General features: G+C 36.5%; 2 protein-coding genes across 2 annotated transcripts in view; one reads left to right on the top strand and one right to left on the bottom strand.

The window, feature by feature from the left end:
* The window catches only part of poc1a (POC1 centriolar protein A), a 42,339-nt gene extending 17,545 nt beyond the window's left edge, over window positions 1-24,794 (bottom strand). Inside the window, exons 1-10 of the mRNA XM_020933863.2 lie at window positions 24,614-24,794; window positions 22,118-22,202; window positions 21,842-22,013; window positions 21,171-21,350; window positions 20,926-21,033; window positions 20,727-20,842; window positions 19,861-19,994; window positions 14,627-14,695; window positions 14,391-14,519; window positions 1,646-1,873 (exon numbers count right to left, since the gene is read on the bottom strand). Of these exons, the coding sequence (XP_020789522.2) occupies window positions 1,646-1,873; window positions 14,391-14,519; window positions 14,627-14,695; window positions 19,861-19,994; window positions 20,727-20,842; window positions 20,926-21,033; window positions 21,171-21,350; window positions 21,842-22,013; window positions 22,118-22,202; window positions 24,614-24,628 (1,236 nt within the window). The 5' untranslated portion in view covers window positions 24,629-24,794. The remainder of the gene's footprint in view (window positions 1-1,645; window positions 1,874-14,390; window positions 14,520-14,626; window positions 14,696-19,860; window positions 19,995-20,726; window positions 20,843-20,925; window positions 21,034-21,170; window positions 21,351-21,841; window positions 22,014-22,117; window positions 22,203-24,613) is intronic.
* On the top strand, window positions 22,560-23,749 carry b9d2 (B9 domain containing 2). Its single transcript, XM_020933886.2, has one exon. The coding sequence runs from the start codon at window positions 23,043-23,045 to the stop codon at window positions 23,568-23,570; it is 528 nt and encodes a 175-aa protein (XP_020789545.1). The 5' UTR covers window positions 22,560-23,042; the 3' UTR covers window positions 23,571-23,749.
* Window positions 24,795-27,789: the final 2,995 nt, after the last annotated feature.

The raw sequence follows: 27,789 nt of genomic DNA, 5'->3' as shown, positions 1-27,789 counted from the left end.
AGCCTTTCTTTGGAAGCCTGTAGTAAAGAACCTAACGTAAATAAATATGTGTACTTCCTTGTTTTGGGTATTCTTTTTACTGTGTAGTTGAGCAATATTAGTTTTCCCGAGTATGGTTATACATAATATATAAGTGAATGTATAAACTGGAATAAGAGCGCCGTATGCATCTATTTACAGTGATGGTCAAATATCGATCCGGCCTTTGAAAGTTGTGAAGCACATATATATACTCATCCTGGTGAATAATTAGGAGACATCTGTGATAATAATGTTCATACAAGTTTGTTGATAGTTTTGAGGTGGACTTAAGGCATCAGAGAGAACAGGCAAACTCAGAACTGTAACTTTCTTTTATACCATTGCTCTTAAAAAATGTCAGGCTTAACAGGCAGCTGCAACTTTGAATAACTGCTTCTTTCTCTACTTCCTTTCCCAGATGATCCAAAGCACCAACCATCAAATGTATCTCCTCAAACCTTTAAGTACACTAAAACGGATTTGAAAATGGTTTAGTTGGTTTGTGGCGCTCTCTGCTTCTTCTCTTGGATAATCTATTTTTAGTTGTGTCGGTTCTGGTTTAGTCTGGACTCCTACCGTGCCTGGCCTTCATCGTTCACAGAGCACTCAAGCTGAGAGGGGGAGCTCTGTGGGGGGGCAGAGGGGAGGCACTGGGTGGGTGGGGTGGCAGTGGGGGGCATCTCTGCTTGACTCTGTCCTTACTCTGTGGCCACAATAGCAGTAGCACCCTGACTCCAGCCAGACATGTACTATATTAGGCAGTGAAGGGTTGAGAAATTGTCTTTATTGGATTTTTATAATGGCTTTTAAAAGAAGATTAGAATTAGAAATGAATGGTATTGGCAAAAAAATTTTTTTATAATTTGAGAAGAATATTCAAGTAACTGAGGTTAAATATTGATGACAAAATGAACTGCAAAAGTGCCAAAAAAAAATCACATTTGACCTTTATCATGGCCAAAATGTAGTACATTTTGTATGATAGAACCAATATATGTAATTAGAATTAGTTTTTATGTGACACATTTGTTTTGCATTAATGCTGGTCACAGAATAGAAGCTGAAGTCAATAAAAACGGCATGAATAAAGTGAATTAAGGATTTTGCCGTTGTTTGATCATTTTGTCAAATAAACGTAGTATTGTGATGCTTCTTCTCAAATATGTGACTTCTACTCAGGCCAGTCCTCCCCTGATTCTGAATGAGAGTATAAAGTACTTACCTGGTAAAATTAAGGTTAAATAAAAGCCTCAATTTAATATATTTTATAGAATTTTGGCCAAATTACACCATCTGTATACTAGGGTTGTGATACTAAAAAATAAGATAACTCTAATACAATTTTGGTCACACCACCAACTCATTAATCGACTAAAAATTAAAGGACTATGAACCTACTGTATACTATTTGTAAGTTCTTTCACTGTTTAAGCAGCCAGTTGAATTCAGTATTAACCAGTGGGCATATTACGTTATTTGAACTCAGATTTTCAGCGTGAACCGTACCTCTGGCCGTAGGCTGCAGTGGAAGGAAGCTTTTGTTGTGTGTTCTGAGTGGGTGGCTCTGGCCTGGTACAGTACATGCAGTTTGTCATAAAAGAAGAGTACATGCTGTGCTGCTTACCTGGGTGAGGATATCCAGCTGACCTATGATGTGCTCTAGGGTGGTGGTCAGGCCTCCCTCTGAGGCCGGTTCCTGTGGGTGTGAGGGGGGGGCACTAGACTTAGACGGGGCCCGGTGAGAGGTGGAGGAGGTCAGGCTGGGTTTTCTGTGGGGTTGGGGTGGCTCTGATCGGCCATTGAGACTTAAAGAGTGGGAGTCTGGTCGGGTCACCTCTGCTGCTTCTGAATTCTGGGAACAAGAGAAGATATGCAGAAGGTATATGGTGAGATATTGTACCATATGGACCAGACATGTTAACGGAACATACATTCACACAGGAGACATGTACATGTTAAGATTCCCGCAGATAATACTGTTGTTGTTGAGTGGCTCCTTGATGTAAATCACTTAGAGTGCCTTGAAAGTGCTTTATAAATGCGACCATTTACATATTCATGTCCTCATTTCTGTTACTCCGCTTTGCTGCACGAACACAATCCTAGCCTCCTAGCGTTGTGGCGGTGACGCAGATCCATAAATCAAAAACAATAGTGACAAGGCTACGGCGGCAATATGCCTTGAGTCGATGCAGAACTATAATTCGGCCTTAAGGATAAGGCGTAGAGCTCTGGGGACATACTATGATAAAAGTATACTGTATATTCTAAACAATAGCACAAATTATGTGCTCATATTTCTTCATTGGATCTATGAGGGGCATTGAATAGAGTGGGCAGTATCTTGCATCTAAGTGTTTTTCCTGTTGTTTGTTCTGTGATCAACACTGGTTAGAAATGCTGTTGCTGCATCATGGCAGCCGTGTCGCTCAGTCTGGGCAAAGCTGGCTCACTACCAGAGAATGAATGAGGAAGAAATTAGTAAAAGACTACTGTAAAATGCTTTGAGAAGCTTGTGAAGTTCTATATATAGCGTATATCTGACATATTGCTGTAGTCGTGGGTCAATACTTGCACACATACCGCATCAAAACTGGAACTAAATTAGAATGAAACTAAGCCTGGACTAAACCAGGACTAAACAGGACCAAACCAAGTGTTCATAAGGGCTAAACTCAGGTCTGACAGGATTAAAACAAGGACAAAAGTAAACGTACTGTAAGTGGCTTTCTCTACTGATACATTAATTATTCCTTTGAAGAATACTGTCTAGAAAAATAAGCATTTTAAGAATAAATAAATAAATAAACTTGCCATATAAAATAAGCAAATAATGTGACATAATGTTGTCTTCTGTATTTCTCTTTTGGTTCATTTTACAGTCTATTTATGTTTTATGAGATACTTTTACACAGGACATTTACAGGCATGTTTAAGCACATTTTTGATAAATTGCAATAACAGACTCTTCTGAATATCATTACAAAAATAAAACAAAAAATGCCACCCCTAAATCAAACATGTTACACAAAATGGATTCTTGAGTTTTGGAATGTTGTTACTTTGTCAAAAGTTGGAGTTCTGTTTTGTTTCATTCACAAATGTTTGAGAAATCCTTTATTATTAGTTTATCCAAAGCTTGAAATACTCCATCTTGTCAAGTCATGAAATGGTAGTTTACGACTACCCTTTACATTTTGTTCAGTAAAGATTGGCATTCAAATGACTCTAGTGAATGTATATGAATGTATATGAAGTTTAAAAAAACAGTGGAGCACTTGTTTGTATGAAACAAAGAAACTATTCCATGTATGTTTTTAATGAGGAAACAACATTATAACAGAGATTAGAAAATAGTGTTATATGGGCCCTTTAAAATAAAATATCTTTACCATCTAACCAAGTTCTTCAGTCAGTCTGTGAATAATCTAGTGAGACATCTCCACATGAAGCACAGTGACCATGTCCCTCCATCGCTCTGTCTGCATGACTCAAACACACTTACTGTACTGTCATGAACTGCATTTCCACGTGTTAAACCTGTCTGTATCAGGTCTGTGGAAACACAACAACTCACAGAAGAATCATGCCAAAGTGTTCAGCTTCTAAATGAGGCCGATACATGAGCCATCGTCTGCTGTCTCGCCCAGCACAGACACAGGGAGAGAGAGAGCTGTGATTAAATTAGCAGGGATTCCTCACAGTCTGGGCCTAAGTGCTATAGAATGCTCCTTATTACCATTTTATGCAACACAGAAGATGTCAACACATCAGGGAAAAACAAACAGGAATGATATGAATTTAGATTTGTTTAGAGCAGTGGTCATTTTGAGAAGAGAGTTTAATTTAGTTTTAGTCTTTTGATTAAAATGTATTTTTTGTAGGCATGACTGACGGATGGATTAGCAAATCAGGGACATACATGATTGTCCTTATGCAGTCAAAGTATCTTAATTATTCACCCCAATACATTTATAAGGGGTTTTCACAATTTACACAGACCAGAGTGGAGTTTTGTCATCACAGTAAAACTAACAACGGCTAATATGCGAACTGTGCACTTCCTGATTATCGGACAACAAAATGATGCACAACTCTGACTTATTTTGACCTCTAGAGCTGCTTATACAATATATCTTTTAGTAGGGCTTCTTTAATCATGGAAGCCCTACTAAATGCATTACATTGTTTTCACACATTTTTATTCAGTAGACATTGTACACCTATTGTTCTAGTTCATGTGTTGAAGGAGCCAACCCCTCGTAGCTGTCATTCTGCAGCCGCACACAGCTCTGATGCATCACCTGGAGCGGAAAAACCAACAGTGGAAACTCTCCTCGGGCTCAAATTAAACCTCTGTCCTGAGTCTGTGATCTGTCAATACACGCTGCTGCAGACTGCACACACATTTATCAAGTCTACTACACAGAAACAGCTGGCCTCCAATGAACACTGTATCCTGTAGGCTAAAATACTACTACTTTACTTCTGTACACAGGTAATACCACTGGCTACTATTTGTACACACATCACATCAAAACTGGAACTGCCAGTTGGCCACTGATATTCAACATATACTGCATGCTCAAATACTATCTTTATTTCTGTAATATTACTAACTACTCCTACTACCATCACTACCAGTACTACTAATCAAATATTATAGGGTAGTGCTTCACAAACGGAGGTACATGTACTGCCTCTGGTGATACTCAAAGTGTTCTGCAGAGTATTTCTTAAATGTATAGACAAATTCATTAATACATTAGTCCTCCTTTGGCTTAATCACAATGTAGAACTACCCTATCCATGGTTTATTTTCATTTTAGACCTGTTTCAATTAGCTCTATTTCAGCCCTTGTCTGGTTAGATCTGCCGGTACTCGGAAAGCCAAATATTATCTTGGTGTGAAAGCAAAGTTTGAGAACCACTGTTATAAGGGGAATATTGGGATATGGTTCTTGGCTCTGTTATGTGTAAAAACGCCTACTACTACTACTACAACTACTCCTACTTCTAATGCCAAGGCTGTCATGGCTGCTTTTATACATACTCAGCATACTCAACAGCATACTCAATTAATGAGAACTCTACTCTTCAACATACTCAAATTAGTACTAATTTACAAAAGTCAGATTTAAGTTGCAAGAGGTGAAAGATTTTCTGAAAATGAAAAGCTCATTTTGAATTTGACTTTAGTAACACATCTGAAATCATAACATAGGTAAACAACTGAAAAATACAAATAAATTGCTGAAAAGCATTTCATAATAAATTAGGTTCACTGGTACAATATGGAAGAATTGATATTTCATAGAGATGGATCCAAGTTGTTCAAAGGTCCTATATTACACAAAACTGACTGTTGTGAGTTTTCATCCATGCTATAATGTTGTTATATTATCAAAACCATATCTTGTAATGTCATGTGGTAATACAGGAAGTACTCCAGAGTGTTTTCTGTTTGAGAGAGCATATACATGCAGGGTTTGTTTGTTAAACATGCGTGAATGAAACAAAGCAAAACACCAGGTATATTACTGTTGTCAGATATCAGCATTATAACAGATCAGAAAAAACATAATACAGGCCCTGTAAACAATCATACAGGCTGCACACCATTAGGAAATTCTCACTTCATTCTAAATTTTCATTTGTAATTAAATCCTACAGAAAGACGCATGTCAGAATATAACAAAGGGGAGAATATACAGTGAGCTATTGGCATCCATAGCCCGGTCTTTAATGGGAGCAAAGCATTTAATTAATTAAAAGTGCTTGTAATGCGCAGTGATGAATGAAGGCTGTGAAGTACACTGGCTCTGATTTACACTTGTGGACAAGGCTGTAGCTCAGACTGAACAGAAGAAGTGGAGCGGATTCAACCATTCACTAATGCCACTTAAGTCTCTCCTTCCTCTCCTTTCTAATCTGTATCTATTCAGGCTCATTGTATCCATTGAGCTGAATCTATATGATCTATTTCGAGCAGTGATTTTCAAACAGTATCATATGGGCTAGTAGTGATATGAAGAGTTTAGTTTTATCCAGTTTAAAGACAGTTTTATTCATGTTTCACACTTGGGCCTGGTTTAGTCATGCTGATGTTTTGAATTAGTTCTGGTTGACATTACAGTTCGCTATAGTCCAGGTTTTGGTCCAGATTTAGACCGGGTTTAGTTCTGGTTTAGTCTTGGTTGTACCTGGGATAGACAAGGTTTTGTTCTATAAGTTTGTCCCGCTTTAGATGTAATCAAGTTCATGTCAGGTTGTCTTATCTTGGGTCAGTAATTGATTAGTTCTTGTAAATTATTTATTTTGATACAAGTTGTACAATCTGTTTGGGACCCAGCCAGGACTTTCTTGCTGTGAGGTGCACTGTGTAACTTTTTTTTGGGTGGATGATATGCAACCTGATCGTCTCCATGGAGATGTAATTTGAGTGTGTACACAGAGGCATTACAACCCCATCATAGATCTGCAATTCAGATCTATGTAAAGGCGACCCCACTCGTAGTAAGAATGCATTTTATCCAAGTTATTTTTGAGCTATAAAAACACTTGTAATTGAATAAATGCAGGTTAGATACATTTCCAAGTACAACATCTCCATAGAGACAAGTAGATAGCATACCCTCTCGTTGAAAAGTTACACTCTGCAACTTTAACCCCCATTTGTGAAGCTCATCTAAAAATTCTCTAAAATGTTACCTAGAAAGCCAAATATATTTAAAATTTCTTTCTGTACTAAAATTGACAATCACAGTTCTATACCACAGTGTCCGTGCCCCTCTCTCTCTCTCCCCTCTCTGTGTTTAACGATGCTCTCTCGCTCCACTAGACCATGAGGCGTCTTTGACTTCATCGGTATCTTCTCCTCCATGCACTGTCACACCCCCTGCTCCCTTTGTCCCCACTGTCAAACACTATCATCTGCAAGGACTGGCACAAAAAAACACTTGTCATACATACATACACATAAGAAATAAGTGTAAATGTTTGAATTACATGGGCTATAATGTAATCTTTTGTATATTTGTGGACAGTGGTTCAATCATCCAATAGAAATAAAAGGTATTTAATAGATTATAATAAAAAAATAAAAAAAAGATAGAGTGCATAGGGAACGCTATATCTGTGCTATTATATTATGCTATTTTCTGAACTATGTTATAATGTTGTTTCCTCATCACAAACATACCTGAAGTTTTATTTCATTCACACACGCAAACCCTGCATATTTAATCTCTTTTTCTCTTCCACTCCACTTCTCCACTCTCAACTGTTAACTTGAGAACTACCACTACATGACATTACAAGGTGAAACATCTTTCTGAGCTTTGGAGATGTATACAGACTAATAATAAAGGTTGAATCAAACATGTATAAATGAAATGAAACACAACTCCAGGTATGTTTTTGATGAGGTAAAAGCATTAGAACATGGCTTACAACTCACAACAATTCATTTTGTGTAATATGAGACCTTTAAAGGGTGCAGATGGTACAAATAAACAACTTTAATTCATTCAACTGGTTATATTATTGTAAGAAATGTTAGCTGTGTTCTGTCATCATATGCCCATATACAATGTGCTGCAATAGTCACTCCCATTGGTTGGTGAGTAATGGAAACAATTATTCCTATCCATGGCTTTCAGAATGATGAAAATCAAGGACCGTTGCCACAGTGATTAACAAATTTACAACAAAATAGTATATCATTTGAATGGGGAAATGTCTTCCAGAAATTTTAAATTCATAATGTAGTTTTGAATCCTAACAGCAAATCACTGTGGTTCATTTGGGGTTGGGACAGGCTCAAAAACAGCACTATTTTGCAAGCTTCTCTGTAGTAATGTTGCCTATAAGTGCATCATGACAATTTGAGTTTGCTCATATGGGTTTGATATATTAGATAACATGTACTACTGTTTTAACTATAAGCAAATGGTATGGATTAAAAGATATTCAACAAACCAACTGAAATCTTATTGAGTATGTAAGCGTTCAGGTCTAGCAGATAGCTCTAATATAATCTTGTGTATAAATAAGACTAAAGGCAGAGAGAGGAGGATGTGCAGTTGTGTCATGTGCAGAGTGTGCAGCTCGTCTGTCGGCACACGTGAGCACAGACCCAGATGTGAGGCTCCAGACAAGAGGAGGAGGGGCTGCAGAGAGGGGGGCTATGGAGCTCAAGACCTGCTTCAGTCCTGCTGCTCAAGATATCATTTAGACTGCTTTAGACCTGCTCAAGATGTGATTTAGACTGCTTTAGACCTGCTTAAGTCCTGCTCAAGATGTGTTTTAGACCTGGTTTTAGACCTGGTTTAGTCCTGCTTAAGATGTGTTTTAGACCTGGTTTTAGACCTGGTTTAGTCCTGCTTAAGATGTGTTTTAGACCTGGTTTTAGACATGATTTTAGACCTGGTTTCGTCTACTTCAAAATGTACTTCAGACCAGTTTTAGACCTGCTTTGTTTAGCCTTTTTTTATACCCAAAGGGTAATTTGGTTTGCAGCGATTATCTGTCCAACAAAATAAATACATGTACCTGGATTAGTCCTGATATAAACCTGCTTTAGATTTGGTTTAGTCCTTGTTTAGTCCTAGCTTAGTCTGAATTGCACACTTGAAAGCAATGTCAATAATGTCACAAAAGCAGAAGTCAAAGATAAAATGACATTTTTGCACAATTTATGGTGTTCTTACACCTTAAAGCTAACTTCTGTAATTAGAGTGGCTCTCATATATCACCATGTAAGACCAGTGTGACTGTGTGATAGTGTGCTAGCCTTGGTCTGACAAAAGAAGATCAGATCAGTACAGGTGAACATGAACAAAGGTCAGATTTTAAGATACAATGATATGTGGTTTTCAGTAGTTGTCCAGGCTGATAGCGTTGCATAATTGTCATATTTGCTTCTTCACATTTCTTATCAAACTATAATAAAGTAAATACAATTTCTATGACTCTATGCGCACATAGAGGAAATAGTGTCATTTTTTGTGCCTGCGTTCCATCGACACGTGTGTAAGACTCAGCACACATTATGAGGGATGAAAGGGACTGTATTAATAATAAATTATGAATGATTCAATTATACATGAAAGAGAGAATCTGGGAGAGGAGACTTCCAGGTGCAGAGTATTCGTTTAAGTGACACATCTGACAAATGATTATTCAAACGTGACAAATGGCTGTGAAGACAAAGCTTTCACTACTATGGAACATGGATATGGATATACTAGGTCAAAAAAAGCAGCTCACAACTTTAACAGAAATAAATATTTCAGTTTGAGGATTTTGAATTGAACTCTTACTTTTACGGACAGAATTAAAAATCTGCCATATTTTACTTCACTAATTATAAAGTTGACCAGAATTCTATATGATAAAATAACAACAATATAGAGTACAGTATTATTAACATTTCTGGTTAAAGGTACACTACAAATAGTACTACTTTTCATGCTGAGTTGGGGTAGCAGGCTCCATCACATTTGTGTTGAGATTGAGATTATTGTTTTATCAGGAATGTTCCACGGTTTGGCATCAAACACAACATTAATATATCTTGCAATCATTTAATTATCAATGTTAATGTTTTTAAAACATTTTGAAAAAGCATTAATTCTTAGTTGAGCCTGATCGCATCTCCACAGATCTGATGTTGCTGTCGTTTCTACAGAGATAGAATGTTCCACAGTATAGCATTGAATTTTTAAGTAAAGCAGTAACATCTCCATGGAACCAGAAGTTTAAATAATGATTTCTTTTAACTAAATGACTAAAAACATTTGGCAGTTAAAAAGACCATTTAATACAGCCCAAAGAGAGAAATCAAAGACACCGCATGCACATTTGATTAGCTTTGCTTTTCAGTCATTTTGATGAGATACAAACTAAAATCACTAAATGGGAAGTTCTTGAATAAAAAAAATATTGTGGAAACGGTTGTAAGCTGCAAACTGACTTCCACGAAACGGCAAAGGTGAAAAGATTAAACAACTGCTGCCTGTTTTTGATGGAAAAGCAAAAGTGCACTGTGATTGGGTGATTTGCTGAGGTTAAGGTTATGTTTTTGGGATAAAGTCAGATTTTGATTTAATTTAATACAGGAAGAAACTAAATGACCTGTCGCAGTAAGTATTCAGGTCACTATCCACACTTATTGGAAATTAACTGTGACTCAACAAATACTGGCACCAGCCTTAAGGGGCTTGTAAAGAAACAAACTAGGTCTATTTCTATTTGAGATGTGCAGTATATTCACTTATTCATGGTTGCCCGGGATCCAGAATACACACTTCTGCAATACTTTATAAAGATGTGAGTCTGGTCAATCTGGTGCATCTCCCTGAGTTCAGATGGATGTGATTGGCCAGTTAGGAACACACATGGTCATATCAACACAAATATGGCTGCTTATGAGGAAAAAATAAAATCACAAGAATATCAAAAAAGACTGAAAAATATTGCAGATTTCTATAGAATCAAATAACAAAACACTAAACTGTGTGTGACAAATGATGAGATATGTAATGATAGGTGCTCTTTACAACATGATTAAAAGCTCCAGAAGGTCAATTTTGCACAATACCCCCTCTTTAAGGAAAGCACCCAGTATCAGTTACTATCAGGTAGTAGCAGATACTGGTACTGGAACTGAAACTGAAAAAGCTGGTTTTAACTAAGAGATTTTTGAAAGAAATCATCTCTATGCATGGTTTGGCTGCCCATTTTCTAATTAGGCCTTTAAGCGTGTCTGGGATAGCGCCTGTTGAGTGGAGAGGCTATTAAAATCTATTTACAACATGGTTTCAGGGCTGTGGGAGGGAATAATGGCGCCTTATCAGAGAATCAGAAAAACAGCTCTAAGTGTCCGTCTGAGGCATTAGCAGCTGTTTAAGGCAGACCAAACGCTTTATACTCCAGGCTAATAATAGTGGCACTTAACTTTCAAGGGTGGTAAAAAATATATATATGTAATTTGGAGAACGAATTAACAGTTACTTAACCTATATTTTATGGAATCATGTAATGTTTCAATTATTTTACCACTTCAGTGGTTCAGCTTCAGTCCATTAGCTGTGCATGTTGCTCAGTTTGTTTAATAAACATATACATCAATCTATAAAAACTTTATTTATCCCAGAGGGGTAATTAAATAACATTGAGCACTTAATACAATAATGCCACTACAGTCTAATTTACAGCAGCTTTGAAAATATGGTGAAAAGTAAAGGTGTGTTCCTTCTCTAAAGAGTTTTATAGTTTTTGTGTTTGTTTTTGACCACAGACTGCAATAAAAATATGTCTATGTATGTATGTATGTATCAATACATGTATCTATTGATTATCAAACAGGCCGAAAATGATCAGAATCAGCATCTTGAAATTTTAATTGTATCATTCTGGGAACGTAACAATAAGTGTCTCAAGTGTCTTTGCTTAGATTTATTGTTATGGTGCAACAATAGCTAACATTTACAGAGGGAACTACATATACAATAATTATTTGCTCTGTTTCAGTCCAATTTACACGATAAGCACTTTTAAAATCTTAACTCTTTGGTTCATGACAGTACCAAAGGCTTGGCAAGGCATTTTTTAAAGAAAAAGTAGTATATTCACATTTTTTTTAGCATTTACAAAATATCACAATAAATATTTTACTGAGAAATCCCTATATCATTCATCAGAAAAGTGTTAAATGTGAATATTTTCACTTCCCTTGTGGCTCAGAGAATAGACTTTAAAGCAGCTCTGTTTGTGTACAAGTCTTTCCATGGCCAAGCACCACAGTACATCTCTGACAGGTTAGTGCCATATGAACCATCTCGCACTCTGAGGACCTCAGGGACTGGCCTGCTGGTGCCCAGAGTCAGGACTAAACACTGGGAGTCAGTGTTTCAGATTCATGCAGCTAAAACCTGGAACAGTCTGACAGTCCTGAAAATATGAGACAGGCCTCTACTTTGACGCTGTTCAAATCAAGACCCAAAACAGTTCTGTTTAGCTGTGGTTTTCATTCTGCAGTCTTCTCTCTCATTTAATCTCTCTCTTTTTATCTTTTATGATGATTATTTATGTTTTGATTTGTTTGTATTGTGATTTTAATGTATTTCTTATTCTGTAAAGCACTTTGAATTACTTTGTGTATGAACTGTGCTATACAAATAAACTTGCCTTGCCTTTTTCAAATCTATTTGGATTCTTTTTTTGCAATTATTATTACAGACAAAACATTCATTTATTTGTATCATTTTACTTTCATATTTTTTGTTGTTTCAGGTTAAATGTAGTTTGAATAGTTGAGGCCTCTTAATTGTATTGTTTTTTTCTGTCATTTGCTCTTTATTTTGACCTTACTTTCCCATGTACAGCAACATTTTACCATATTCAATATTCACAATTAGCTGTGAGCCCTCTCCTCTTTCCCCATAGTGATTGAGTTATCTAAAGTGGCCGTGGGTGGATCTTGAAACAGAAAAAAATCAATGGGTGAAAGCGGATCCTGGGAAGACCTTGGCTGTGCCCTTGTAAATGTAACTAACACTGGACAAGTCGAGGGTTTGAAATCTGACGCTCTGCTCCACTCCACTGCAGCCGACAACAGCCTTCAATTATTCAACATCTGTAATTGCAACACCATTGTACGCCTTTTAGGTTAGTCTCAGTTCATTCAAGTTGCTGAAAACATTCTTATTTCTAGTATGTTTTCTTGGATAGTACAAGAGGAGCTACTTAGTAAGGCAATAAAAGTTATCAAGGATACATTTAGGGCTGAAATAAGATCATTATTTCTTATAATTATCTAGAAACAAATCATTTTTTGAGATAAATTAATTTAGTATTCAAATAATCATTATTTGTTCTAACAGTCCTAATTGTCTTCTCTTCATACAAAATGTGAAGAGAAGACGTTTTTCTCTCAGACAATATTTTGTCTGTAACCATACTGCTTTCGAATGGCTTTAAACTGCGTAATTTTAGTTTCAGCTGGATCAAAGTTAGTAAAAATTTCATATTCACTGGTCTTTTGTAATCTACACAACTAATGAATTAATCAGAATAATAATCGCTAGATTAATTAATTAGCAAAATAAGCATTAGTTGCAGCCCTAGATACTGTCCCAAAATAATTTGTACATGCATTTGTACAATTTACCAAATACCTAGAATTTAAAGAATATCTCGCCATATATTGCAATAACTACGGGATCAACATTGATTAGGATAAAACGTATAGTGTGTCCTTGGCAGATAGAAGGGGTACCAAAAGGGGAACTCCCAGTGGGCTCGAAATTCTACTTTGTCGAAACTGAATCGATCGCGGCTGCAAAATGCAACAGGGAAAGTGGGTACAACTGTGAAGGCTAAAACTGTGAAGACTAAAGCCTACATACTGGAAACCAAAAGAAAAAGGGACACATAGTAAATAGCAAACGTTAAACAAGATTTTTTTAAGAGTAAAGCATTGATCGACTGGAGGAGGAGAGAAGGATTGGCTGTTCTTGGAGGATATAAAACTTGAAATTGCTGGGCTTCAGATGACATTGCAATATTTTATAGTTCTGTGCTCCTTTAACTGAGCAAACTAGGGACAAGTTTTAACATTTTCTGGTTTGATAAATAAAGGAATTATCATTTAAAAACTAAAATCATCATGGATATTACTACTGGGTGAAATACTGGGTCAAATGTCGAAGATAAATTTCCTTACAGAGACAATAAACTGTACCTTAACCTTAACATTCCCTTAACTCTCTAATGAAAACACTGTATAATCTTAAAACTGAGGTACCTGATTTTCAAACCATGAAAAGAGGAAGTAGTTATTAACATGGATCTAGCTTTCACAAACCCTTTGGCTCATCACAGCTTTAGGACAGATTTTTCAGATGAAAGAGTGAAACAATGCAGACTACTCATGCACAGCCAATCAGCTCTCAGTCATACAGTGACTCACATGGCTCTTTCTTACAAGTTGCAAGTAGATGAAGATAACATGAAGTTGTCTGACTACTTTTTATTACTTATTTTTGTCTGCCAATACACTTTCTAGGTGGATACTGATTACAATATCACAATGAAGATAAAACATGCTCCTTTTTAGTGATAAAATGTTAATAATAAGAACGTAATAGAATGTTTTCTTTATGTTAACATGAGATCTTACTCATACAGCTCAAAATGACTAATGACTAAAACTGTTCAGAAAAGAACAAATCCTTTTAATGTGTTTTTTAGCAGCATGACCATTTGCTAAAATGAGTGCCTAGTTTTTATATTAGTTTTAGTATTGATTATCTGATTTTGTTGTACTTTTTGTTGGACAACCCTAGTGTGTCTTGTGTGAGTACCTGGCTCTGTGGCTCTGAGCTGACTGTGATGTGAGCACGTGGAGCTTCAGGTCCAGAGCCGCTCCTGAGCTGCTGCCCCCTGCTGTCCATAAACTCAATTGCGTCAAAGTTTGTCTTCCACACCAGCAGCTGAGAACATACACAGAGTTCAGTTAAGAGTATGACAAGGATTATGCCCATCAAATCCATTATCCATCAGGTTTAAATGAAGAAAAGAATACTGCAGTTTTAGTCACCTGCTCGTCATTGCCTCCAGAAGCAAAGTACTCGCCATTTTTGGAGAATGCCACACAGGTTACAGGACCCTGAAGAAACAAGTAGAACTATTAATTGAAATGTTACACAACTGTTATTATTATACAAAAACATAATAAGTGAATTGTGCGTATTGAGGATGACACATGCACATGGAAATTCTGTGTTTGAAAAATCCACAGTTAAACACAGGGACCAACGTTTGGGTTGATGAACACAGAGCAGCTAAATCTTGGTAAATTCTCTCTATAATGGTCAGCCATATTTTGACCTTGTGTTACAATAGGGATTAAGTTACAGGACAAGATGTTTTAATAAAATAGCCACTAATAACTACAAAAACTATAAAAAGGTAAAAAATAACAATTAATATTTTCTAAAAGCAACAGGCTGTGCTGCCCATTTATCAAGTGGCCTAGTCTCATATACCAACCTAAACGTTTTGTGTTTGCTACTCCAACAATTTCCTGATGGCCCTCCCTCCGCTTCTCCCTTATTTCACGCTACCCTATTCCATCCAATAAAACCTACAGACCAAATCATTCTTAAAAAAAGTCACAAAAAACAAAAACATGGCTTCTATAGTGCACTTTAAAGTTGGCATCTTGTGCATTGCTGTGGTTTTTAAATTTGCTTCTAGATAATGGCATTTCTCGTGCTGTGACTATTATGTCTAGTACTAAAAGAGTCTCAGTTTAAATCAGGATTAATGGTAATAAATCATTTATAAAAAGTCTTATGTTAAGCAATTTTATAGAGTTGTTGTTACATCATCAAAAACATACAGGGATTGTATTAGGACCTATATTACCACATGAAATCACAAGGTGCAATAATGTTTTCAGTTTGAGAGAAAAATGCAGTATAATTGTGCAGGGTTTGTGCGTTAAACATGTGTGAATGAAACAAAACACAACTGCAGGTATGTTTGTGATGAGGAAACATTATAACATCGCCGGAGTCATTTTTAATGGATGTTCATTATGAGTCTTTTTTCATGTTTTATTAAATCTAATTAAAGTGTAGTTATAAAAAAAAGTACCAGGATTAACAAACGCAAACTTCAGCTCCAGAGATCAACTGAGTTCACACGTAGCTAAAATGTTAAAAATAAAAACGTGGTAAATAAAAGTGGTTGGCAGGGCAGTGTAGACGGTCTTGGTTTGGTGCCGAGCGGTTTCCCAGAAGCACCTGAGAGCAGCAGACAGCGTCACCATGGCAACGAGCGGCTGGCCTGACAGACAGAGTGTTCTGCTCTGACTAAAGCCTGCTGCTGCTGCCACTGTACCGCTGCAAATGCGAGCGAGGGAGAGACGCGAGAAGAGGAGGGGGAAAGAGTGAGAGAGAGAGAGAGAGAGAGAGAGCATGTGTGTGTTTGTGTGTGAGAGAGAGGGAGAAAGAGAGAGAAAGAGTGTGAGAGAAAAAGAGAAAGGGGGAGGGAGAGAGAAAGGAGGAAAGAGATAAGGGGTGAGAGTGAGAGAGGGATGGGATGGGATAAGAGAGGGGGGAAGGAAGAAGGAGAGAAGAGGAAGAGAGAAGGGAATGGAAGAAAGAGAGAGAAGGTACAGAAAGAGAAGACAAAAGAGGAGAGGAAGCAGGAGAGATGAGAAGAGGGGGAAGAAAGAGGGAGCAATAGGGGTGAGAAGAGGAGAGAGAGTAAGAGGGAAAGAGAGAAGAGAGTAGGAGACTGAGGGTGCAAGGAAGGGGTGATAGAAGGAGGGAGAGAGGGACAGAAAGAGAGGGGGAGAGTTTAGAGCGACAGGGTGAGGAGGAGAGAGACAAATTGACTTAAAAACAGGGAGGGCCACTTTACTTCTCCGCATGAAGCCGTAAAAGACAACTAAAGTGTTATGCAAGTGTCTGGAGGTGATCGTGATTACAACTTTCAAAATTAATGTTCGGAGTGAGGAAGGATTTCAGAGGAGGGTCTTTTGGGTTTTTTTTTCCATTGGTATTGCACAAGTTTAGAGTTAGACTGTTCAACGACTGGTAAACTACAATCTTGTAATCAAATGCTGCAAGATAACCCATAGCTAAGAAATGTATGCAGACTCAACTAAAGCAGGGTGCAAAATATACCACAATCAGAACTAAATTGTAATTAGCACATCGCAAAGACTGCTGGTATTTCAGTAACATCATTTCCTCTGCAATAAAATGGGATTCATTCTTCTTTTAGTTTACTTCATAATTCAGTCTTTTCTCAAATGCCATTGCCTCTATACGTGTTTAAAATTCTACTATTAAAACATAAATAGCATCAAATCACAACTGTAACGCTTCTCAGACAAAAATGCTATTAGATATTTTGCCAAAAGTGTTCAGCCCAAATGCAGAACTAATGAAAAATTTTACTTGGCTTTTTTAAAAGGGTCGGTGCTTCTTTTATACATGTTTAAATAGTCAAATAATCTTTTATCCAAATTCAAACTCTGACATAGATAATTATATGTTGCTGAGTAAATTGTCTGTATAATCTCTTAGTTGTCCTGGTAGGTTCCATCACAAAATGAAAGTTGTTGTTGTTGTCAGTATGTTTCGCCACTCACCCAAATGGCTTCTTCAGTTCAGCCCTGTAAGTCACAGCGTTATATTTGTCTGAAGAGGAGCTAACTGCACTTAAATTAAGACACTCATGTTGTTTACAGTAAGGAGCATCTCTTATCAGTAAAGTATGAGTAAATGACTAGTATTTTGACAGTCCAAAAGTCCCACATGAAACAGTAGAATGCATGTGCTCTTTCATGGGAGCCAGGAGACCAATTAAACTAGATGAGGAGCCCTCCACACAGCACATACAAGTGTCTACAGGAGAGCTGAACCTGGGACCCACGCACAGCAGATGGGGGTCTCTCATCTCCACGTATGTTTCCACCGAGACAATTAACACTATACGAGCCTGACAGCAGATTGGCACAGTCACAGTGAGAACAATACAAAAGGGAGAAACAATGGAGGAGGAGGGAAGAAGTGTGTATTTTAAAAAGAAGAGGGTCTTTTATGTTGTAGATGGCTGCCATGAAACAAACATGTCTTGGTGTAGCGCTGAGCAATATGACAAAACAGCTGATCACGATTCAGTGTTTTGCCTAATACTAAACAAATAAAAATTGCTTTCAATATGGATTAGGGTTAAATGAACTAGTGAAATTTCTTCCTTCCAAAGTCTGAATGTTATGGGCCCATATTACTCCATTTTCATGTTATAATGTAGTTTCCTCATTAAAATCATACCTGGAGTTTTGTTTAGTTTTATTCACACATTTAAACAGAAACCCTGCATATTTAGTCTGATTTCTTATGTCAAACAGAAAACACTGTGTTCCAACTTGTGATGTCATGTGGAAATACAGGAAGTGCTTCACATTTCAACTATGGAATTGTCAATTTCTACTAAACAAAAGGTAAAATTTTAACTTGAACACTACCACTTCATGACATCACAAGATGGGACAGAGCATTTTGAGCTTTGGAGATGTAGACTAGGCTTACTCAAACATGTGTGAATGAAACTAAATAACTGCATGTATGTTTTTGAGGAGGAGAGAATTTTATAAAGTGACTAAAAGTAAAAGTCAGTTTTGCAAAATACAGGTTATTTAAGAAAACATGAATAGAAGCATCTGGTTTGGAGAAGAGGATTAGCATTGGCAATGTATTGACAAAAACGGGGGAAAAAGTGACATAAGTCAAAGAGCACCTCTGGACTATAGCATGAAACCATAACTCTACTGAAATAAATAAGGGCTTTAGAATTAGTGTTTCTTTAAATTGTAACCTTAGAAAAGACTGGGAGGATTGTAATGGGTAGTTCAATGTCTTGTATTGTTCTCATATCCACTTAAAAGTGCTCTATGTAATTTTTCTAATGGAGATTTCCCATCCACTTGAACCAATAGTGATGTTATTTCTTTACCTAGAATATTCCACATTATAAAGGTCTTTAGCACCATGGAGATAAGCAGGTAATGACATAAATTTTCATCGGAACGATGACAATGAGAATACAGGTTTTCAAGGTATTTTTGAGCACTAAAACACTAAAACTTTTAGCTTAATGTGACATAATAAAACTGTTCTAATTCTAAGTTGTATAAGAATCTTGAAGGTTAGAGGTCAGTTTATGTATTAAGGGTTACTTAACGAAAAAAGCAATAAATGCAATCCGTTTTTGAACAGACCAAGGACATATGTGGACAGAGTGAACTAAAGCTGGACACAGACAGAACAAAAAGAAGATCCAGGAAAAAAAAAAACAGAGGCAGAGTTTCCTTCCAACAACCCCAAGATGAGTCATCGCGAGTGGGCCGCCCGCTCTCCTGCAAGTCCTAAAATACACCACATCACGGAGAGGTGTCTATGCTCACTTTACACACACTTTACACACACACATACGCACACACACGCACACTTCTCAAACAATGAAAGAAGATGTCAAACACGCTCCCACATTCAGTTCACAGCTCTGAAACACAGGAGCAGGAGGTCAGGCTTGGATATCAAAAATGTTCAAAAACTACTGACTGGGGCTGTGCCATTGGATCTCAACTGTGCCACAACAGTACACATGTTTGTATGAGGGCATGCGCATGGTAAATGATTAGGCAAACTTCATAGTACAATAGCAATTTAGATGCATCAAAATAAAACCAGCATTTGGAGTTAAAATGTACTTACGGAACTTAATGGAGAACTTATGGAGAATGATACATGTATATTTAAAATCAACTATAAATTAAAATGAATTAAAGCTACCATTGATAATTATATTGGCAGACCCGCATCTCACATCGTTACTGAAATCTACTTTTGGCAGTTTTTATCTATATCAATATTGAGTTTGCTTCATCACAAATATTTCAGCATTTTAATAATTTCTCTGTTCTCTTTGGCCTGTTTAAATCCAGGCTCAAAACTTATGTATTCAGATTAACTTTCAACACTCAGTAACGCAGTGACACTTTGCATAATTTGTTTTATTTCTTTGTTTAATGTTTTTGCTTTTTATATTACATGCATTTTATACTGTGCTGATTTTAATGGAAAGCACTTTGGTCACCTTGTGTGTTGTACAGGGCTCTATAAATAAAGATTGATTGATTGATTGAATAATAGTAAATGGTCATTCCTTGTTTTAAAATAACTCCTGTATCTCTTAATGAAAAACACAACTATATATTGAAATTGTATAGACTTTTGGTGTTTGTTGTTTTACCTGATGTCCATGAAGCGTGTAGAGCAGTTTTCCCTCCAGCAGGTCCAGGATCTTCAATGTGGAGTCACTAGACGCAGTTATAAGGAAGTTACCGTTTGGATGGAACGACAGACTGTTGACTACACCACTGTGCACTAGGGAAGACAAAACATACACATTTATCTACAAAGGTTTACTCGCAAAAAATATTTACATAATTATGGTCAATAAAACTTGTCATGACAATAGTATTTCCCCTGTAATGCATTCTAAAACAATAAATACCAATAAATGTATTTTTAAAACTCATGCAGTACATTATCATAAATAGAGTACAGTCCAAAGTTTAGACACACCATCTCATTCAGATTTTTTTCTTTATGTTTAGTACTTTCTAATTTGATATACAAACAGAAGACATCAAATATATGAAGTAAGATGTATGGCATTATCTAACAAAAAAAAAAGAAAAAGAACTAGAAGGAACTTTAATCTTTGTTTGGTAGAGGAAATAAATCATATACCAGTATAACCCCCTAAAAATGTAAACTTCAAATAAGGATTGGCTGCACCCCCATAGTTTCACGTAAACCAGTGGGAAACACTGATGAGAGTCTATTCATTTACGGTCACCCATCATCACGCTAAAATAATGGAGTATGTTTGGTTGCAGTATGGAGTAACCATTTGGAATGCTCTGGTTCCCTCTGGTGGCAGAAACATGCCACTGCAAAGGTTTGGTTCTGGTTCTGGTTTGATAATATAAGCAAAGGGGAAGACCAAAATTTACTCTTTTGCAAGACTAAAGTCTGATACCGCAGATGTAACTTAGACTTAAACACAATGCCATATGTATTAATGTTTGTACTGTATTCAAAGTGCCGTACCTTGATAATGTTGTAGCATCTTATGAGACCTGATGTCCCAGACTTTCACAGAGTTGTCAGTACTAGCAGCAGCGATACATGTGCCACTTGGATGGAAGTCTACATGGTTTGAATATCTTTGAGACAAAAAATACACAGAAATCAAATCAATAATTTCTATAAAACATAAAACATATTTAAACCACTGTAGTTAACTTACCCAGCATATTCATAAAAGGAGTGAATGCATTCTCTACTGTTTTTGTCCCATAACTTAATGGTTTTATCATCACTGGTTGACACAATCAAACGGTCATCTGGAGAAAACCTACAAAATATTTCATTATTTTTTAAAAGTGTACCAATATGTAATAATTAATAATATTTAATTTTTTACTCAAATAATCTACATTATGCGGTAGTGATTACTGAGCTGACAATCAGTACTATATAAAATATTACTACCTGGCACAGCGGACCCAGTTGATGTGTTGATTTAGAGAGAAAAGAAACTTCTGTCGATGCACCGTCCAAACTTTGACTGTTTTGTCATCTGAAGCTGTGACCAGATTCTGTCCATCTCCAGAAAAACTCACACTCCGCACTGTGGCCGTGTGAGCTTTGAACACCGTTGACTCAGCTTTCCTGAAAACATAGATACAAACATATTTATTCTGTTACTGTCCAACATCACATCAATCCAACATGTAATAGTCCTGCTTTTAATGGGTTACATTGCATGCATGACAAAAATTGGAAGGATAATAATAAATAAATTCAATTAAATGCAATAATACATTTTTTATCTTACCAATATTTATTCACTTATCTAGATTTACACAGTTCACCTAAAAACTTGGGAGTTCTAATTTATAACTAAAGTAATATAGTTTGATAATTTTTTTTTTTTTTTTTTAGTGTCAACTTGGCCATGAAATAATTCTTGCATTGTCTGAACTTTGTTCATTACTACTCTATAGTAATGTTATTAGCATAGTTGAATTGTCAGTGTTGACAATAGTGAATTTAAAAAAATAACAAAGTAGAAGGTTTTTCTCATATTTAGGAGTTTTGGCTTAAGATACATTTGTTAATTAATCAATCAGTTAATTAATCAAAGATCATTGAACACCTACAGGCTGGGCACCCATATTCGTACACTCTTATCTCGAGAAGCAGAAGCTACAAGATGTCCCGATGGAGAAAACTGCACTGATGTTACAGCGTCTTTGTGTCCATCAAAACGATAGGCTCGACTCTGAGGCTTCATGTTCCATATCATTACACAGGAGTCAGAAGAACCTGTGGCTGGAAGAGTAAAAACATTTATAGACTGTGAGTAATAGTCCATAAATAAAAAAGAGAGATACACTACATCTGACACAAGAAAAAAAAAAAACCTGAAACTTTACCAATCTGTTTCATAGTTGCACTGAAGTCCACACTTGCCACTGTGTCCCTGTGGCCCCTAAAATGCCTCTCCAGGGTGGGATCAGACTGTAGAAAACAAAATTAAGTTATGATTTTGCAGACATTAGTTTATAAAATACACGGAAATGTGTAATAGTTAGAAAATATTTGAAATAATTCCTATTATGAAATTATTTATGCATACAGTAAGCTATAAGGTCACCTTGAAGAAGTGGCCATATTTTTCACTTAAGCCAAATGGATAGCAAATATGTATTTTATTTATTATTTATTTATTATTATTTATTTACATTATTATTTTATTATTATTAATTTTTTTTATGTGTTCCTCTAATATCGAGGCAATTACTATTTTCAAGTTATTTCATTAAGTCTATTTTCACGGGAAAGCCATGCCGTAAAGGAAGTACGTCATGCGCAGCTGTTAACCGGGAATCCCTCATTTCCCCCCTCCTGCTGAATCAAGTAAGACCCAGCTAGGAAAACATTTCACCTAACCCGTTAAAATGATAGTATTGTTCTGCTATCATATTTTTAATAGCAGGACAACCTTTACTTTGCCATGAGACGTGAAAAACGTGAAGAACGCGAGCTGCGTTGCCTAGGAAACCTGACGTAGAACTGCAAGGCTAACAAAGCTAATGCTAAACGAATCGACAAATTCAACTCCGACAATTTTGGATGAATTTTCATATAACTAAATCCAACCGGACTAACGCTTTGCATCTTTCCCAAGGCCAGTTTAACAGCAAAGGGTACAAAATCGGCTTTTATGGTCAAGACGAGGGCGTAATGTGAAGAACGCGATTTCCCGTTGCCAAGGAGACGCGAAGAAGCTAGCGGCTAATGCTAATCCACTTGTGGTAAGATTTGAATAAAGACTTTGGTCTTTGGGTGCGTTTTAACATGGCAGAACTCCACATCATCGGCCAAATCGTAGGCGCCAGTGGTTTCCCGCAGAATAGCCTGTTTTGTAAGTGGGGAGTTCATACGGGCGGTGCATGGAGACTTTTATCCGGTCTGAAGGAGGGACAGACCCAAGTGGACAATCCTCAGATCGGTGAAATGGCGTATTGGAGCCATCCCATTGATCTCCACTTCGCGACTAAGGGACTACAGGGCTGGCCGAAGATCCACTTCCAAGTGTGGCATCAGGACTCGTTTGGGCGTTGCCAGCTGTTTGGATACGGTTATTGCCACGTCCCCTCCAGCCCCGGACATCACCGGGTCAAGTGTGAGACCTGGAGGCCGCTCGGTACTTGGCAGGAGCAGCTGGCCCACACGTTTGTCGGCGGGGGTCCGCAGCTCCGCAGCCCGGACACGATCTACAGCGGGGCGGACAGATACAGGCTGCACACTGAGGCCGCGGGGACTGTGGAGCTAGAGCTAGGCATCATCACGAACAGATTTGACAAATTTGGAGTGGAAAACTAAGGATTTCTTCACAGATATTGCAAATATAAATTACATAATTCTTGTATATTTTTGCACAGTTTAAAGTGTTTCTAATACATGCATACTTTATTAATAAAATAAATGTTTTCATAGTAGTGCCAGTGCCAGCTTATTGGGTGGTAGAACATTCAACGTAAGAGCAACATTGTTATATATTTTGCACAGGTTGAACAATAAAAAAAAAAAAAACATATCTACTTTTATATCAATAAATGGAATGTATTCATTGTGTCATTCTGTTAAGTGGCTAGACATTGTCATGTTAGACAGGGGCAAATGCATTCCTAAAGGTACACCAGAGCAAGTAGCAAGGTAAAATAACCTATATGTCATGGCATAAAGTATATTTGAATGCTTATTTAACAGAACACAGATTTACAACAGCTCTAAAAGGTGGAACTATGAAATTAAATCTAACTTGGTGTACTGATGTAACTGTAGATAAGAGTAGGCATATGGGGATGAGAATAGTTGGTTGAGGAAATCGTAGTGAGATGAGAGTAAAAATTCAGATTGCCAATCCTCAGACATAACAAGTTAGGTTTACTTGTTTTCACTTTGACTTATCTATAAGTTCAATGACAGAAAAAAATACAAAACCCATAAAAGTAAGTTTTCATCTGCCGTATTTTCAAGATGACTACAGGTGTATCAAAGGTGTATGACGTGCAGACCTCAAGTATTCTGTTCATAGTATTAGTTTATATCAGACTATAATGAGACATTTCACCGCACAACAAGTTAAAGTGGCACCACTTTCTTGCCTCCATGTAAATATTACTGCTTTGCCTTTAATGTTCCGTTGTGTGGCATTGTCTATCTTGCTTTTATTCAGTCAGTCTTGGCAATAGGCATACATTGCTTGAGACAGAGAAGTTTAATGCCATACTGTGAAACATTATAGACAAAGCAACAAAAAAGGTACCTAGTTATATGAGAAAAACACTTCTGAAAGCTTGATGTAAGTTTTATCTGTAACAACGGTGTAAATACGATTGTTACCATTTGCATATTGTACTCACCAGAGCAGAGGTCATCTTTACAGTAATCACAGTCCAAACCCAGTGACAGAAAAGTCCGTACTAAAGCGGAGCCAAGGTGTATATTCACATGAACATATAAATAAAATGTTAAGTGTAAAAGTTTGGAGTTCGTTGTCGTTAGCTGTAGCGGCTAACAACAACAGACTTGAGTTTACGCGCCGTGGTTGGGCGGCGAGAGGTGACGTCACATCTTAAAGAGACAGTACCAAGACGTTTTTCATTTTGATTGTTGGTATATTTCTTGAATCGATAATTATGGGGTATTTATAATAGTTTTTACCATTATATTTGCTTATATAAAAATAGACAGAAAATAACATTCTTAACTCTATCTCACTGCAATTATATAATGCAATAGTCTATTAATAATAATACTTATTATAAATCAAAACATTTAGACAATATTATAGGAAAGAAGTGTGTAGGAGGTGACATTTACTTTTATAATTAATTTTTCAATATTAAATAAATATTATATATTGTACCGTCAACTTGGGATTCTGACACCAGGTGGCAGCAGTGTACAAGTTACTGATCTTTCAAGGGCTAAACATGAAATAATAAATGTTACAACAACAAAGACGGTTTTATTTATTTATTTTACCTTTTGTTACAAATATATATGATCATTATAACAAATCCAGGTGTATTTTTATGCAAATATTGCTTTGCAAAAACAATAACATAATTCACCAGACAATAACAGAACAGAATAGCATATGGAATGAATATAAATGGTATTGGATAAGTATGATTTCACCAAGCATTCTTTGTATGTATAGAAGAGTGTGTGAATATAATATTTAATAGTGTAGGCATTTTAGTCACTTTTATATTTTCAGTACAGCTAAAAAATATTAATACTGCCAACACATTTGAGAAACAAACTTACATAGATAATATTCAAATAAAGTAATTTCATTGTTCTGTGGTAAATGGTAGTTTCCAGGCTTTTTCTCTAGTTAAAATTTTATATATCCTGGCATGGCTCTGATTGCTGTGTGCTGAAAGAGGTGTGTCAAAAAATTTCCCCATTCATCTATTAAAGTTGCTACTGGTTTTGATACTGGCGAAATATTTCTCGGAAAGATCAAAGAGCCAGAGTTCCCCTTTCACAACACAGGACTGCCCTTTAATAACATTCTTTACCGTTATTGAATTTAAAGAGGGAACAAGGAAGAAATAAGTGATTGGATTAGTTCTTAAAGAGACTTAAATAGCCGGGTGTGTTGTTGTGTAATTTATAGGCAATGCCATTTCTGTAAAAGCAAATTATTTCTCTTATTTAGTTTTCCAAATTGTCAGCGGGAAATAGTTGATAAAGGGCCTATATTTTTAAGATGCTATAGCTACTACCTTACCACTGAAAATGTATGGAAATAACTATAAAAAGTCTAGCCTCAGAGTCATCACAGTTATTGCAACACTCATGGGTTGTAACAATATTGTGTAAAATGTCAGACCATAGACTTCCTTTATGAGCAGGTTGTTTTTTTTTACATCTGTATGCATCATTGATTTTTTATTATCTTATTTTGCAATGACCTTTAAAATCAGTGGACAAGGGTTATATTTACCGGACTAACTTTGACTTCCTTTACATTGTTCTTCCTTGCCACACCTTTCCCGGTTTCTGGTTTGAAAAGGATGACATTGTTGAGCTTACTAGCCAAGTTATTTTGACAAAGGACATGTTCGAGTTACGTAAAAGGAATCAGGTGTGCAAATAGATCTGTGCTCTCTAAAAATATAAAATCAAAAAAGGGGTTCAGCTTTCCATTCATTCGCATTCAGGACGTGTCTGGGGGGTGAGAGGACTGCATGGGCAACCTCATAAAAGCAATTTGAATAAAAAAAAAAATTTTTAAAAAAAGAAAAGAAACAAAAAGTAGCAAGATTAAATCAAGTCTGGAATGAAGATTAGCCAGCCTGGCATCTGTTCAATTTCTGGTTCTGACAATTAGCCCATCCCTCCCACTCTTTCCTCCCATCCTGTGAATCAAAGCCTAAATTAACCAAACTGTTTTTTTTAAGGGTGCACTGTGTAACTTTTCTGGTGACCTGCTTGTCTCCATGAAGATATATTTTGCTTTGATTATTCCACAGTATTGAAGTAAACTTGGTCATCACAGTGGAGACATGCTAATGGTCAGATCTATGGAGAAGCAAGCCTGCACATGATAAGAATTCATGTTTTTTTAAAAAGTATTTTTAGCTATAAAACACTTGTAATTGAACAAATGTGAGGGAGATATGTTCATTGCTCTACAGTGGAACATTCCAGACAAAGAAATAACATCTCCATGGAGACAAGCGTATCCTCCACCAGCTTTAATAAAAAAAAAAAAAAAATAATAATAATTAAACGTTTCTAGGTTATACCACTGTGCCAATAAATTAATTCAAAGTTTCAACAGATTCAATCGAGATGAAAATGCATGGTTTATTCACAAATTCTTACTTGTTTTCTCCATATTTCAAAACTATTTTTTGAGCATCTTGGAAATCCCATTGGGACAGAATGGAAACCACTAGAATGTTACCAAGCGTTGCATAATACATTTAAAGTTCATTAAATATTTACTCATATTATTGCTCACGTAACCACTGCTTCATAAAGGACCTGTCCAAATGTGTGCAGGGTTGAAAGAGGATTTAGGGCAAAGAACACGATGAACTGCTGAACTGGACTTTGATTCATTATTAACAAATTTTCTCAGCTTGGAAGACACTGCGTTATGTACGATTGTGGTTCTCAACACTAATTTCGAAAAGGCCTAAATGAATAGTTGCAATTGCTATAGCTTTATACATCCTATATATAATGCAGATTCTTATGAGCTTTTATCCATGTTATAATGTTGTTACCTTCTCAAAAACGTACCTGGAGTTGCGTTTTGTTTCATTCACATATGTTTGTGTAAGCCTTTATTATTACGTCTAGATCTCCAAAGTTCAGAATGCTCTGTTCCACCTCGTGATGTTATGATACGGTAATTTTCAAGTTAACAGCTACCTTTTATCTTTCGTTCAGTAGAGACTGGCGACTCAGTTTTTTTTTTTTTTTTCTTTTATTCTTAATAGGGAAAAAGTCATTCCTTTCTTTGGTCATTCTTTTATCCCGCCCAATAGTGATGCAGTATTTGATAAAACAC

The sequence above is a fragment of the Boleophthalmus pectinirostris genome, unplaced genomic scaffold (assembly GCF_026225935.1).
Source record: "Boleophthalmus pectinirostris isolate CB_2022bp ecotype Guang Dong unplaced genomic scaffold, ASM2622593v1 HiC_scaffold_3, whole genome shotgun sequence".
Lineage (NCBI taxonomy): Eukaryota > Metazoa > Chordata > Actinopteri > Gobiiformes > Gobiidae > Boleophthalmus > Boleophthalmus pectinirostris.
This window is presented reverse-complemented; position numbering and strand designations above follow the sequence as displayed.